Here is a 16,713-nt window from a genome sequence, read left to right on the forward strand (position 1 = left end):
GTGGATCAGAAGAAGAGACTTGGGGTTTGCTGAAAAAACACAAGCTTTGTGGTTAGTCTCTGCTGCAGTGTCGTTGGTTGGGAGAATGTGTGTTGGTCTTATTGTTTATAGAAGACTTTGCGTTCCTTAAAGTGATATTGAAGCTTTGTTATTTTAATAATAAAAAATAACCCATCATACTAACCTGCCCTGTGCAATGCTTTTGCAAGGAGCAGCCCCTATCCTCTTCTTCTGGGGGCCCCCTGTTGACACACCTGGCCCTTCCTCTTTGGCAAGAGCCCTCCCACAAAAAACACTTTCCAAGGGTGCACCTATGCATGCTTGCTCCTGAGCTGTGATCTATGCCCGGCATGGCCCTGCTTGACGACAGCTCACCCCTAGTCGCCACATTTGATTGCTTTTATACTGCCCTTCGAGGAGGGAGACGGAAGCAAGAACTGCTGCTCTTGTGCACATGGATTGGATCAGGCTCAGGTAAGAGCCTTGGGGATCCTGCAGCACATTCCATGCATTAAATCAGTGTTTTTCAACTTCACTCCTCAAGGCGCCCCAACAGGTCATGTTTTCTGGATTTCCATTATTTTGCACTGGTGATTTGATCAGTTTAACTGCCTTAGTAATTACCACAGCTGTTTCATCTGAGGGAAATCCTGAAAACCTGACCCGTTGGGGCGCCTTGAGGACTGGAGTTGAGAAGCACTGCATTAAAGTAACAAACCTTCTGTCCTGCAGGATCCCCCCTTTCTTATCTGTATCCGATATAGCAATGTGCACGAGAGCAGTGGTTCTCTCTGCAGTCTCCCTCCTCATTGGGCAGTATTACTCTAACTTTATTGCTATAACAAGGGGGCTTGGGGGCCCCTTGTGATAGCTTTGGGTAGTGACAGGTCCTCTTTATGGAGTATCTATTAAACCCCTGATACTTCCCAAAGCAACTAAAGAGTGTGGGACCCAAAAGATTGACACTCCCAGAAGCGATCACTTCCAAGCAGACTTTGGGGGTCGGTTCTTTATCAACAGAGTAACATTCAGCTTTACAGATATGTGGTTTGTTTGAGACAAGGTTGCTTCAAAGCTCAACCGAACTTTGTTTGAAGTGCAAGTTCACCTTTTCACAGGTAACGAAAAGGTGAACTAATTCCCAACACCCGCCCCACACAGCCGATGAAGTAGTTGAATTTGAAAGCCCCTCTTTTCTTTCTTGGCCTTGCTCAGGGCTACTGGGACAGGTCAGAACGATTCAGATTGGTCATGTGTCAGTAGGTGACCACTCAGAATCGCTCTGATCCATCCTGGAAGCCGCAAGGAGAAACTAGGAGAGAAGAGTGGGACTTTCAAATCCCCTAACTGCTGCATTGGCCGAGTAGGCAGCGATTGCTAATCACCCACGAAGGTAAGTGCAGTGGTGACCGAGGTTGTAGAGCGTTCACCTTTTCATTTTTTGTGAAAAGGAGAACTTACAATTTAGGACTCCATTCACTAGCACAATTTCAAGTGCATTTTTTTTTTTTGGATGGGGAGACTGAAATGCGATTTTGGCTTTGACCAAAGATAATGGACAACTGTTGCACAATTGTCATATGTATAACATTCAGGTGCGATTTTCATGCGACATTTGAGTGTTTCGATTGCAGTCTATGGCACTCAAGTCACATGAAGGTCAGACCAAAGTAGTGCAGGTACAATTTTAAAGTCACTACGACTTTAAGTCGCACGTACTTGAACGGTTATTGAAAAGCATGGGGTGTGACTTGTCCAAAGTCGCATGATAAGTTGCACAAGTGTTGTTGGAGCTTAAATCTGCTAAAAACATTTCAAGTAAAAAAAAAAAAAATGTGCAAGGCCTTAAAGGCAGGGTTTGACAAATTTGCTTGGAATTTAGGAGCCAGCTAAAAAAGTTAGGAGCCAGAAAACGCACCCCGTCCCGACGAGCTTGCGTGCAGAAGCGAACACATACGTGAGCAGCGTAAATGGTGTTCAAACCACACATGTGAGGAATCGCCGCGATTGGTAGAGCGAGAGCAATAATTCTAGCCCTAGACCTCTTCTGTAACTCAAAACATGCAACCTGTAGTTTTTTTTTAAACGTCGCCTATGAAGATTTTAAAGGGTAAAAATTTGTCGGCATTCCACGAGCGGACGCAATTTTGAAGCGTGACATGTTGGGTATGAATTTACTCGGCGTAACATTATCTTTCATAATATAAAAAAAAAATGGGGATAACTTTACTGTTGTCTTATTTTTTAATTAAAAAAAGTGTAATTTTTTCCCAAAAAAGTGCGCTTGTAAGACCGCTGCGCAAATACGGCGTGACAGAAAGTATTGCAACGATTGCCATTTTATTCTCTAGGGTGTTAGGATAAAATATATATATATAATGTTTGGGGGTTCTAATTAAAGGGAAGAAGATGGCAGTGAAAATAGTGAAAAATGACATTGGAATTGCTGTTTAAAGCGGTGGTTCCCCCTAAAACACATTGCTAACAATAGATTCGTAAGACCCGTTACACTGCGGGTAGGCTGGCTTTTTTTTTTTTTTTTTTTCGTACATACCGAGATCTCCCCGTCTCGTCCCTTGGCGGTGGGCGTTCCTAGTTGATTGACGTTCCTCGGACGGGCGCGTACGTGACGTCACGACTTTCCGAAAGAAGCCGAACGTCGCTGCGCATGCGCCGTATAGAGTCGGCTCTATACGGCGCATGCGCAGCGACGTTCGGCTTCTTTCGGAAAGTCGTGACGTCACGTACGCGCCCGTCCGAGGAACGTCAATCAACTAGGAACGCCCACCGACAAGGAACGAGACGGGGAGATCTCGGTATGTACTAAAAAAAAAAAAAAAAAAGTCAGCCTACCCGCAGTGTAACGGGTCTTACGAATCTATTGTTAGCAATGTGTTTTAGGGGGAACCACCCCTTTAACTTGTAATGCTTAACTTAATACCAACGGCCACCACCAGATGGCGCCAGCTCACACAAGGAAGAGCTGGGGACTTCACAAAAAAAAAAAAAAAAGTTTTTTTTGTTTTTTTTTTTGCCCACCTTCCAAGCCAAGTCGCCAGGATGCTATTTCTAGTCTCCCTGGCGACCGGGATTTGTCGAGCCCTGCTTAAAGGGGTTGTAAACTTTCCTGTTTTTTCACCTTAAAGCGGTTGTAAACCGCATAAACTTTTTTTTTTTTTTTTTTAACACCTGCAAGGCAAAAGGCATAATCGGCTAGTATGCACCGCATACTAGCCGATTATGAAATACTTACCTCGGAACGAGGTGACCACCACTTACCTGGTCCTTGCAGGATGTCATCTTGCTCCGGTGTGTCTTCCGGGTATCGCCGCTCCAGCGCTATGATTGGCTGGAGCGGCGGATGCCGGTCCTTTTGCCGTGGATTTCCCCCTGTGCATGCGCCGCCCTTTTTCGAGGGGAATATCTCCTAAACCGTGCAGGTTTAGGAGATCTTCTCCTTACCTACAGGTAAGCCTTGTTATAGGCTTACCTGTAGGTAAAAGTCAAAATAGTGGGTTTACAACCACTTTAATGCATCCTATGCCCCCCAGTTTACTTGCCTGAGCCCTCGAAAGTACCACGTCAAACACGCTGAATCTCAGCCCGGTCTTCTTGGCTCTTCATTGCATAGATTTATAGCGCAGCCATTGTCTCATGCTGCTGTCAATCGAATCCTGTGACGTGGGGGGGCGGGGCCGAGTCAGACATTCGTGTCTATGGACGCAAATGCTGGACTCAGGAGTGCTCCCTCAAGGTAACCCCCTTGGGAAAGCGCATCCCAGAGGGGATTATCTGATGCGGGGAGGAGCCAAGACAGCCGCGGAGGGACCCCAAAAGATGTGGATCGCGGCCACTCTGTGTAAAACGAGCTACACAGCGGAGGCAAGTATGACAGGTTTGTTAAAAAAAAAAAAAGTAACCTTTTAGTATCACTTTAAAGTTGTTGTTTTTTGCATTGGTTAAGTTAGGCGGCCGCGAGGCCCCTGTGAGTTTGAGGCCTTAGGCGACCGTCTATAGAGCCGCCTCTGTGTCCAGCTTGGCAAAGGACATGTCGCACCTCGTTAGAGTGACCACTGCTTCCACACAGAGAGCAAGGGTCCTTCATTTTAGCATGTTGGCAGGGACCGGCTTTACTACTTGGGCTACAACTGCTTTCTGTAGGATGCAGACTTTGCATTGCATTCACATTGCACACACTTGTTTTCATGCACTTCGAATGTATTTAGCGGATTTAAAACTGAAAGTTCATTTGGGCTTTAATACTGTGATGGTCTGGGATTTCCTCCATTTCCCTTTGCCTGATTCTGGGTTTGATTTGTGTACTGCACACATTTCTGTACACGGTGCTGTATTTCCCTGATTCTGGGTTTGATCTGTATACTGCACATATCTCTGTACACACGGTGCTGTATTTCCCTGATTCTGGGTTTGATCTGTATACTGCACATATTTCTGTACACGCGGTGCTGTATTTCCCTGATTCTGGGTTTGATTTGTATACTGCACATATTTCTGTACACACGGTGCTGTATTTCCCTGATTCTGGGTTTGATTTGTGTACTGCACATATTTCTGTACACGGTGCTGTATTTCCCTGATTCTGGGTTTGATCTGTATACTGCACATATCTCTGTACACAGTGCTGTATTTCCCTGATTCTGGGTTTGATCTGTATACTGCACGTATTTCTGTACACGCGGTGCTGTATTTCCCTGATTCTGGGTTTGATTTGTATACTGCACATAATTCTGTACACGGTGCTGTATTTCCCTGATTCTGGGTTTGATCTGTATACTGCACATATTTCTGTACACACGGTGCTGTATTTCCCTGATTCTGGGTTTGATTTGTATACTGCACATATCTCTGTACACACGGTGCTGTATTTCCCTGATTCTGGGTTTGATTTGTATACTGCACATAATTCTGTACACGGTGCTGTATTTCCCTGATTCTGGGTTTGATCTGTATACTGCACATATTTCTGTACACACGGTGCTGTATTTCCCTGATTCTGGGTTTGATCTGTATACTGCACATATTTCTGTACACACGGTGCTGTATTTCCCTGATTCTGGGTTTGATTTGTATACTGCACACATTTCTGTACACGGTGCTGTATTTCCCTGATTCTGGGTTTGATTTGTATACTGCACATAATTCTGTACACGGTGCTGTATTTCCCTGATTCTGGGTTTGATTTGTATACTGCACACATTTCTGTACACGGTGCTGTATTTCCCTGATTCTGGGTTTGATCTGTATACTGCACATATTTCTGTACACGCGGTGCTGTATTTCCCTGATTCTGGGTTTGATTTGTATACTGCACGTATTTCTGTACACGGTGCTGTATTTCCCTGATTCTGGGTTTGATCTGTATACTGCACATATTTCTGTACACACGGTGCTGTATTTCCCTGATTCTGGGTTTGATTTGTATACTGCACGTATTTCTGTACACGCGGTGCTGTATTTCCCTGATTCTGGGTTTGATTTGTATACTGCACATATCTCTGTACACACGGTGCTGTATTTCCCTGATTCTGGGTTTGATTTGTATACTGCACATAATTCTGTACACGGTGCTGTATTTCCCTGATTCTGGGTTTGATCTGTATACTGCACATATTTCTGTACACGCGGTGCTGTATTTCCCTGATTCTGGGTTTGATCTGTATACTGCACATATTTCTGTACACACGGTGCTGTATTTCCCTGATTCTGGGTTTGATTTGTATACTGCACATATCTCTGTACACACGGTGCTGTATTTCCCTGATTCTGGGTTTGATTTGTATACTGCACATAATTCTGTACACGGTGCTGTATTTCCCTGATTCTGGGTTTGATCTGTATACTGCACATATTTCTGTACACACGGTGCTGTATTTCCCTGATTCTGGGTTTGATCTGTATACTGCACATATTTCTGTACACGCGGTGCTGTATTTCCCTGATTCTGGGTTTGATCTGTATACTGCACATATTTCTGTACACACGGTGCTGTATTTCCCTGATTCTGGGTTTGATTTGTATACTGCACATATCTCTGTACACACGGTGCTGTATTTCCCTGATTCTGGGTTTGATTTGTATACTGCACATAATTCTGTACACGGTGCTGTATTTCCCTGATTCTGGGTTTGATCTGTATACTGCACATATTTCTGTACACACGGTGCTGTATTTCCCTGATTCTGGGTTTGATTTGTATACTGCACATAATTCTGTACACGGTGCTGTATTTCCCTGATTCTGGGTTTGATTTGTATACTGCACACATTTCTGTACACGGTGCTGTATTTCCCTGATTCTGGGTTTGATCTGTATACTGCACATATTTCTGTACACGCGGTGCTGTATTTCCCTGATTCTGGGTTTGATTTGTATACTGCACGTATTTCTGTACACGGTGCTGTATTTCCCTGATTCTGGGTTTGATCTGTATACTGCACATATTTCTGTACACACAGTGCTGTATTTCCCTGATTCTGGGTTTGATTTGTATACTGCACATATTTCTGTACACGCGGTGCTGTATTTCCCTGATTCTGGGTTTGATTTGTATACTGTACACATATTTCTGTACACTCGGTGCTGTATTTCCCTGATTCTGGGTTTGATTTGTATACTGCACGTATTTCTGTACACGGTGCTGTATTTCCCTGATTCTGGGTTTGATCTGTATACTGCACATATTTCTGTACACACGGTGCTGTATTTCCCTGATTCTGGGTTTGATTTGTATACTGCACATATTTCTGTACACGCGGTGCTGTATTTCCCTGATTCTGGGTTTGATTTGTATACTGTACACATATTTCTGTACACTCGGTGCTGTATTTCCCTGATTCTGGGTTGGATTTGTATACTGCACATATCTCTGTACACTGTGCTGTATTTCCCTGATTCTGGGTTTGATCTGTATACTGTACATATTTCTGTACACGCGGTGCTGTATTTCCCTGATTCTGGGTTTGATCTGTATACTGTACATATTTCTGTACACGCGGTGCTGTATTTCCCTGATTCTGGGTTTGATCTGTATACTGTACATATTTCTGTACACACGGTGCTGTATTTCCCTGATTCTGGGTTTGATCTGTATACTGTACATATTTCTGTACACGCGGTGCTGTATTTCCCTGATTCTGGGTTTGATTTGTATACTGTACACATATCTCTGTACACACAGTGCTGTATTTCCCTGACACACATGGTCACACGCTGTGGCAGCCCAGACACATTTTGCACGGTGCGGAAGCTCTGTATATTTTAATAGTCACATACGTTATGTTATTAACATACCTAGGCTAAAAGTCCACAGCTGTGCTCCTGTAATTGGGATGACTGGAAGATAATTACCCTATATACTTTATCTTCACCCGTAAAGGTTTTCTTTACTTTGGCAACTTTCCCCCCTCCCCCTTCCCAATTTGAATTCTCCAGCGTGGAAGCCGACAGTCACCAGGAAACCTACAGAGTGCAGCAGTGCCGCTGTATGGCCTGGTGTATGAATGGGCGCTTTTTCAACTTTTTCCACCAATTAGTGAACTCTGATATCTCGGCTGAGTCTCTGCCAGGACCAGTGACCCAGGCATAGTCCTCTGGGGAATGGACTTTAAATTACGTCCAAGAATCTGGTGAACAGAGCCTTACTGTATGAGCCGTGTCTGTCTGAAGTTATACAGCTTAACTATTGTGTCCCCATCTTTGCTTTCCAATGTCCATGATTGTGATTTCACAAGAAAAGCGAGACCATTACTGACTTTTTTGCTCCATTTATTTTGCACAGATGTCTGTAAAGGGGGCAAGGTGTAAAGAATGGCCGATTGTATAATGAAAAGGATTTTATAATCCCGTCTTCAGGCAAAGAAAAAAATGCTCCCTTGCAGTGAGGGCTGCCTCTGCACTGCAAGGGTTAAATGCTACCTACCTAATTCTCGCCACCTCGTCAGCCAGTGAGCTCCTCTGGTCTTCTATGCTATGGCAGTGGACTGACCCTCAGTGGCCTCATGTCCAGTGCAGGCCTATGGGTTCCACGTTGGGTTTGATGTCAGAGGCCCTTTCGCCGCCAGAGCATAGGGAAGAGGAGGCTGCAGGGACTGGTCTTGCAGCCTTGAGGGGGAAACCCGCAGGAGAGAAAAATCGCAAACGTTTTTTTTTTTTTTCTTGTGTGCCCCACGTGGCTCCGAAAAGTTGCACTCTTTGTGTTGTGATCATGCAATAAAACATCCGTTTGGACGCTATTTACGTTGTTCCATGGTGTGCTGGCAAATATTTCTACTGTAACGTGTACCAGTATCCAGCTGGTTGTTGCTACGAGCACCCAAACCCAAGAGCGGATCCAGGAAAGTGTGCGATGGGAATATGAAGTATGACTAAATATGGGGGTAACATGCTCTAAAACAGGGATCCTCAAACTACGGCCCTCCAGCTGTTGCAGAACTATACATCCCATGAGGCATTGTAACACACTGACATTCAGACATGACTAGGCATGATGGGAATTGTAGTTACTGAACAACTGGAGGGCCGTAGTTTGAAGATCCATGCGCTAAAAGGTGAACTTCTTTTAATTCTTCCCATTGATACTGGGGCGGTGTCGACAAAACGCCACCAGTTTTAGCGGCGATTTACTGCTGCTTATAGCGGTGCTTTTCGGCCGCTAGCGGGGCTCTTCGGTAGGGACCGAAGAAAGTGTTAATACGCCTTTGTTGTGGTGCTGCCGAAGCACTGCCCGTTCATTTCAATGGGCAGGAGTGGTGTTGTATTCACTGCTTCCCGCACCACCCCAAAGATGCTGCTTGCATTTTTTTTTTTCCCTGTCTTGTAAGTGCACCACCCCAGTGTGAAAGCACTCAGACTTTCACACTGGGGGGTGGCTTGAGAGGCGCTTTTTAGGTGCTTTATGCCCCTTTCACACTGGGCCACGGGCAGCGTCGGCGATAAAGCACTTTTTAACCCCCACTAGCGGCTGAAAAAGGGTTCAAAGCTGCGCTTTGCCGGCAGTATAGCCGCAGTGCCCACTCATTTCAATGAGCAGGAGCGGTATACATATGCTCCTTTACCGTGCCAAAGATGTGGCTAGCAGGACTTTTTTTAGCGTCCTGCCAGCGCACCACTCCAGTGTGAGAGCCCTCGGGCTTTCACACTGGAGTGTGAGGAGCGGCTCTTTCAGGGCGATTTGCAGGCGCTATTTTTAGCGTTTTTAGTGCCTGCAAAGCGCCTCAGTGTGAAAGGGCTCTTACATGCACTATTGGCATTTAAAACGCCTGAAAAGCGCCAGTGTGAAAGGGGGTCTTGACAGTAAAGCATGGGTCCCTGGTTTGCAATTGATTTTAATTTTTTTTGCCCCCCTTAAAATGTATTTTGCGTAAAGCCAATTTTGCACTCCACGCCAAAGTCTGCCTATTACATTTGGTAGAACCCCGGAATTACAGAAGAAAGTGTTACAAAGCACTATTGCACGTACTTGCCTCACCCCTGGCTTCTGCTCACTGTGGGGAGGTGAGGGTGACGACGTGATTCTTCCAGCAAGATCATGGGAATGTTGAGAAGCAATAATCTGATGAGAAGACACTCTGCACTGGGCTGGAGCATCCGCTCTCTACATTTTAGGATACATCCCACTAGAACAGGGTTTCTCAACCAGGATTCCATGGAGCCTCTAGGGTTCCTCTGGAAGTTGCTAGGGGGTTCATTGAGCAATGTCTGCCTCTCCAATAAGTTCACACTGACACTATTAATCTTTTAAGCAAGGGGGTAATTCTTCCCAGTGACCTGAAGTGTAAGGAGCATTCTTCCCCTTGACCATCACATTATCGTATCCTGAGTTGTAGATAAAATAATTTTTAGCAGGGCTTCTTTGAGATTTTTCAAGGGTTCCTCCTATGTTGACAAGTTTCAGAAAGGCTTCTCTAGAAGGATAGTGACATCGCCCTCACGTAGGCATCATGGATGGAAAGCCAGGCGTAAGGGAAGTATATTCACTTTCGCAGTAAACGTTTTTTTCAGTCTTCAATACAGTGAATATGGAGGGCTTGGGGAGAACTGATACAATAAGATGACCTTCATTTTAGTGTAATTTTCACTTTAAGAACATTTCTTTACTGACAGTTTGAGCATTCTTTGCAAACCGTTTTTATTGTAGTAGAAATTTTTGTTTCCTATATTTTTATACAAACAAGTAATAAAATTTGGTTCCTCCAAAACTCCTAACAAAATGACAAGTGGATATCCATCTTTATCAAAACCTTGCATTGTTGGGTGATGGTAGCATCTCTACTTCTAGGTTTTGTATTTATTAAAAGCCAAATAAAGTACGCGGTATTTTTTAATGTGACTTGCAGGAGTTGAGTCAGTGCAGACTGGATGCAGAAGCTGTATTACCTCTGAAGAATAGCTACATCCATGCCAAGTCTCGTCTGCTAATCTAGGCCTAAGTGTCCAAGCAGATTCTTGGATTCCGCACAGAATTCCTTCTTTTTTCAGTCCTGGCGTTCGAAGCCAAGTGACTTACCATCAAATACTTTATTTTTATATTAATGATTGTGTGATGATGACTAAAAAAAAAAAAATCCTTAAAATATTGCTCTTTCAGCTTAAAAATAAATGTGTCCTTAGATTTCGCAGGTCCTGTATAAATGGGACATTTTGGAAATAAAGAAAATCTCAGGATTTAAAGTGTGATGCTCTTGTAGCACAGATATGTTCTAATAACTTAAAATCCCACTTCATCTTTTGTATTTATACATTAACATTTGTTGATTTAGTGCCGGTTCACACAGGGGCAATATGACTTCCAGCGCGAGTTTGCGAGACGACTTCAGTGCGACTTACAACGAAACAAGGACAGGCAACTTTGCCAGTGGCCAATCAAACAATCAGCTCTGTGGGAGGGAGGGGTTTGCCTGAGAAAACTATTTCTCTTCCTGTAAAGTTGCTTCAGTTAAGGCAGTGATCCAACTTTGGAGGCGACTTCCATTGAAATCAATGGGTAGAAGTTGCCTAGAAGTAGTACAGGAACCTTTTCTGAAATCGGAGCGACTTCAGTAGTGTACATTAAGACGGCTCTCATTCACGTTAATGGAATTTCTCATGTCGCGCGACTTGGGATCCGACTTGGGATCCGACTTGGGATCCGACTTGGGATCCGACTTGGGATCCGACTTGGGATCCGACTTGGGATCCGACTTGGGATCCGACTTGGGATCCGACTTGGGATCCGACTTGGGATCCGACTTGGGATCCGACTTGTCACACCCAGCCAGAAAGTCGGATCCCAAGTTGCTGTAATGTGTGAACCGGCACTTAGGATATGCATCTTGTTTATCACATCATAGAAATCCGGAATGTCATGGTTCATAGAAAAGTAGTCTTTGTATCTATAAATGTCTCATGGAACATAACTGGATTTCACTTTCTATGAATGTCATGTGATCTGATTTCACAATAACCTCTAGGATGGGGAAGACACAGAACTGGACAGCAGAGTTATAAAGCACACAGTCATAAGGCACCTCAATGTGCACAAAACTGTGTCCAGGGCAGTAAATATCATTACCATAGAGTGCACAGATGACCCTTTGGGTAGGCAAAATGTCTTTAGGCTTGGTTCACATATATGCAAATTGGATGCTTTTTTTAAACGCATCTAATTCGCATGACGTAAACTGGACCGTCTTACAATAAAGGTGGCTCACACATGTCCAGGGTGGCCACAGTCCATTTTTAAAGAGTCCAGTTCAGGTGCACATTCAAGTAAATATGTGCACCTGAACCGGTGAACAAAAAAGCACCGGACTCCTTTTTAAAACTGGACTGCAAACCACAGCCAGACAGGTGTGCACCTAAGTCTGCATTCACACCTCCGCGACAAGCAACGCCGCGTACACGGCATATTTTGCCACGAATAGTGCGTTTTTTTTTTTTTCAAATCCTTCCCATTGCTGTCAATGGCCGAACGCCAATGTCGCATGGAAAAAAAGGGTCCAGGACTTTTTTTCAGGCGACAGGCGTACGGCGTCTATGAGATGTGAACCATCTCCATAGACAGCAATGGGAATTCTCCCCTCTAGCGGCACAAGCGTCCGGCGTCGGGCGTTTTGTCACCTAGATGTGAATGGGCTCTAAGGCCTAAATCGCCTTTCTACCCCATATTTTTAATTGAACAGTGAACGGAAATAATGCTACCCTTTTAGGCCCCTTTCACACGGGGCGAATCCACTGGACGGACTCCGCTAGCTCAGTTCAGATAGGTCAGTCTTCGCTCACTGTGCAGGGATGGACCTGTCGGAGCCCCACTGTTCTCTGAGGCAATCGTATGAAAACGGACAGCCTGTCAGTTTTCATCCGATCCCATCCAATCCGCTAGACGGATGGCGTACTTATCGCTATCTGTCCGTTTTTGAGCGGATCATATCGGATATCGGGGATTGTCGGCGCACACATCTCTGTTGACATTTGCCTGCCCATAGAAGTCAATGGGTGACATGTAAGGGGATCCATCGTCCTCCGCCTGGCGGATCGGATTAAAGGGCCGTCGGGAAATTAACGGACAATGGAATCCGTTTACTCCCAGCAGCTCATAAAGCAGAGTGGGCTGTGTCCATGTCCACTGTGCAAAAACTGAGTGGGCAAGATTGGCTCATCCTCTGTTTTCTGATCGGCGGGCAGATCCCCTGCTTTTCCCAATGGAGTCCTCCCTGTTTAAAATGACACGGACATTTTTTCTGGTGAAAATCGTTGCAAAGTTTTGTATTTGTAAATAAAGGCCTTTTTTTAAATTTCACGTTTTTTTTTAATTTTTTTTTTTAAATGGTACATTAAAAAAACAATGGGGGGGAAAAAAAAGTTCACATATTAATGGGTAGAAAAATGGAAATTTTAAGAAAAAACAATGGGAGGAAAAACTATAGTTAAAAACCACAAACATCTGTTACTCGTTTATTTGGTATGATGCCTCAATGTAGACCATTTCTTTCAAGCAAATAGTTTTTTTGTGACTCTGTGACCGTTTATTACCAGAAGAATCTGCTGATTAACGTTTGATTAGCACTTCCTGTTTTAGGCTGACAATGCTAACTCGGTACCCTGCAATTAGAAACCGCATTGCCATTGCCATGTACTCTACCTTAGTGGGCTGTTGGGCCTTTCTATCATATAGGCGGCCTCAGGCTGGGTTCACACTTGTCCTACAAACGGTCCTACATTGGGAGCCTCATGTAGCATGACGTGTGAAAATCAATGTTTCCCTATGAGAGCTGTCTTAACTGGTCCTACACAAGTCGGTCCGACTTTGAAAATGCTCCCTGTACTACTTTTGGTCCTACATTGATCCTACTTCAACCCATTGAATATCATTGAAGTCAGACCAAAGTAGTATCCTGTTCATGAAAGTAGGATAAATGTAGGACCAATGTAGCAGAGCAAAGTAGGATGAAAGTAGTGTAGTAGTGTGAACCCAGCCTAAGGAGCACACAGGGCAGGCTGACAGCGCTGCTGCTAATTACGAGTTGGTTGCTTAGTGGTCGGCCTACTAGAGGAAGTGTTGATGTTGTTTCCAGGTAAGACTTTGCAGATTCACAAAAAAAGATTTTTAAGAAAACTTTCTACAGTGAGTAGACAATGTATCAAAGAAAATGGCAGCACATACTTTATGCGCTTTCGATCATGTGTTAAAATGCAAGGGTGCAAATCAACCCCAATAGTACCCATTTTCCAGTGTCGGTGTAAGCATGTGTCATGTTTGAGTTCATTCTGGGAGCCATAAACTTCCCCATTAGAGGTTTTCTAGTATATGCCTTGGGTGATTTTTTCATTGAATTGTAAATTTCCATATTTGCACCTTTTTCTGTACTTTTAAGGCTGGGTTCACACCCAATACCGATGCGGCTCCCAGCAGGGGTCCATTGTGTACCCTTTCACTGTTTCGGGTCTGATTTCAGCCCACATTTTTGACTGAATTGGGACCTGAAATGGACCAAAAGACACACAGGGCTCCTGTGCAAATTCACACTGGAGCCCCAGCAGAGATGTGTGAACTCCATAGAGAGCCAGTCAAAATCTCCTGCTATTGCGAATTGGATGCGGTAAATACACATCCAATTCGCAATGGTGTGAACCCAGCCAAAAATAAGTGTTCTTTATTTTTATTTTTTTGCAGATTCATACTTACCTAGGTGGATACCACATTGGTCCCCCACCAGCTCGAACACTGAGAACCAAGCGATCAGACACCGCCAATCGATCAGTTCCCAGAGCTCCCTGAGCAGAGAGCTGGTGATTGTCAGTCCCTGCTCTTTGCTCTGCCCCTCCCTTGCTCACTGAAGCACTGGGCTGCGGAGGCAGTGGTGGGCTCAGGCTCTCAGCGGCTCACTGAGCTGGTTGCCGGTTTAGGCATGTGAATGGATCCCGACTTCATTGTTGCGATCTTGCCCAAGCCTGGACCGGCTCTGTGACCTTGGCTGACAGCGGGCTTCAGCCTGCTGTCTGCTGAAAACTGGTCACAGGATTTCAGAACGAACTGCACTCCTGTGATCCACAGGAGAATTGCAGCCAAACAAGCTTTAATAAAAAAGTGGAATGATTTATTAACATTTACTTAAAGCCAGTTTTAAGGTTCTAAAGCTGATGGTTTCTCTTTTTTCCCCACAGATGATAGTGTTTCTGCAGCAAGCACTTCTGATGTGCAAGACCGTTTATCTGCCCTGGAGCTGAGAGTCCAGCAGCAGGAGGATGAAATCACTGTGCTTAAAGCTGCCTTGGCTGACGTGCTCAGGCGTCTGGCTGTTTCCGAGGATCAAGTGGCCACTGTGAGAAAAGCACCACCTAGCAAAGGTAATTGGATCTTTTTACTGATGTGCACACCATTGTTGACTGGAAGAAAACTAACAGTGATTTACACAAAACATTGGAAGTTATCATTTGATGGCTGGAATGGCAGAATCTCGGGCTTGGGGATTTGGTGTTCAGAGTATGATCTGAACACCTAATGGAGGATTTTAAAGCGGAGTTCCGCTGAAAAAAAATAAAATCAAAGTCAGCAGCTACAAATACAGCAGCCGCTGACTTTTAATATTAGGACACTTACCTGTCCTGGGCGCCTGAGATGTCGGCACCCTCCAAAATTAAGGAATTGCCATAATTTTGGAGGGATTTCCTCTTACTTCCTGTTTTGGCTATAGGACAGGATGTGAAGGTAAATCTCCCGTATCGGAAACATGGTGGGGGGAAAAAAAATAAAATGCGACGGGTGTCAAATGAAGATTTTTCTCTTTTTCTTGACTGTAGGTCTACTTTAATCGTAACTTGTGTTGTATTAAAAAGACATGCATACTTGCCTATTTTCAGCCTACTCCAGTCATGTACCCCCTGTGTCAGCCAGCAGGGGAGAGGAGAGGGCGCTTGTTGACTGGGATATCCGAGGGCACTGACATAATTAGTAGGCTCTTATGTCTCAGCTGTTGGCACTTCCTCCTCTCCCCTGCAGTTGCTGCTAGCTGATATAGGGGAGCCAAGCAAGTCACTGGACCAGAGCCAGACTTCAAAAAGTAAAAACTTGTATTTATTTATTTTTTACACAGGTTCGGAAGGGGGTGGGGACATTTTGTAATGCTAGTTAGGTTTAAGCTGGAATTCTTCTGTAACCCAATGTACTCCAGCAACGACCATAGACCATTCAAACACATGTATTCTACTTACTATTACCACCTCTTTTGAATGAAATCTTAAAGTGATTGATTGTAAAGTTTTGTGTTTTTTATTTATTTTTTTCCTCTAAAAATAACAAACCTGTTATACTTGCTCTGTGCAGTGGATCAGCCCGGATCCTCCTTCTCGTGTCCCTCTTTAGCTCTCGAGTCCCCCCCCCCCCACACACACACACACACACACACACACACACACACACACACACACACACACACACACACACACACACACACACCATGGAGCTTGGTATAGGGGCACCTGAGCTGAGTCATAGCTTCCTGTGTCCATTCAGACAGAGCCCCGGTTCGGCCCCGTCCCCTCTTTCCTGATGGAATAACTGTCTGCAGTGGGAGTCGATGGCGCCGCTGCTGGGTCTCAGGAGGAGAGTCCTTGATGGCTGAGGCATTTGTGGACATCGCTGGAGAGAGATGAGGCTTGGGTAAGGTATTGAGGGGCTTCTGCATGCAAAAGTTATTTTTTTTATCTTAATGCATCATTAATCTACAGTATATACCGTATTTATCGGCGTATAACACGCACCATAACTTTAAGAGGCAAGTTTCAGGAAAAAACGTTCCACTGCCCCCTGCGTATAACACGCAGTCACAGTTCACCCTCTATTTTCAGGGTAAAAAAGTGAGTGTTTTACGCCAATAAATACAGTAAATCCATTTTTTTTCTTCTTCTATAGAGTAAGGGAGGGTTATGACACCTGTACGGTTTATTCTTGCCTCCTGCCTGTGTCATTTTTTGGACAGATTTACCTTCACTTCCTGTCCCATAGCCAAACCAGGACGTGAGGAAATCTCTGAAAAGCAAGGAAATGTTTTGAGGCCCCCCAGGCTATTGTCCCTATTGGAAGATTTCCCCTCAATTACATGTATTGGGGACAACCCAAATTATGATTTTCTTTCATTTTCAGTAATGGTAAACAGAACAAATAGAGAGGGGGGGGGGGATCTCCCCAACTAGGACACAGACAGCAATAACTGATGG

The 16,713-nt window shown here is 44.5% G+C and overlaps 1 protein-coding gene across 6 annotated transcripts in view; it reads left to right on the plus strand.

Annotated features, from left to right (window-relative positions):
* The window catches only part of EML4 (EMAP like 4), a 239,149-nt gene that overhangs the window by 142,210 nt on the left and 80,226 nt on the right, over positions 1-16,713 (plus strand). For all 6 annotated transcript variants that reach the window (XM_040351522.1, XM_040351517.1, XM_040351519.1 and 3 more), the window contains exon 2: positions 14,662-14,844. In XM_040351522.1, coding sequence (XP_040207456.1) covers positions 14,662-14,844 — 183 coding nt within the window. The remainder of the gene's footprint in view (positions 1-14,661; positions 14,845-16,713) is intronic.

Source organism: Rana temporaria, chromosome 4 (genome assembly GCF_905171775.1).
Source record: "Rana temporaria chromosome 4, aRanTem1.1, whole genome shotgun sequence".
Lineage (NCBI taxonomy): Eukaryota > Metazoa > Chordata > Amphibia > Anura > Ranidae > Rana > Rana temporaria.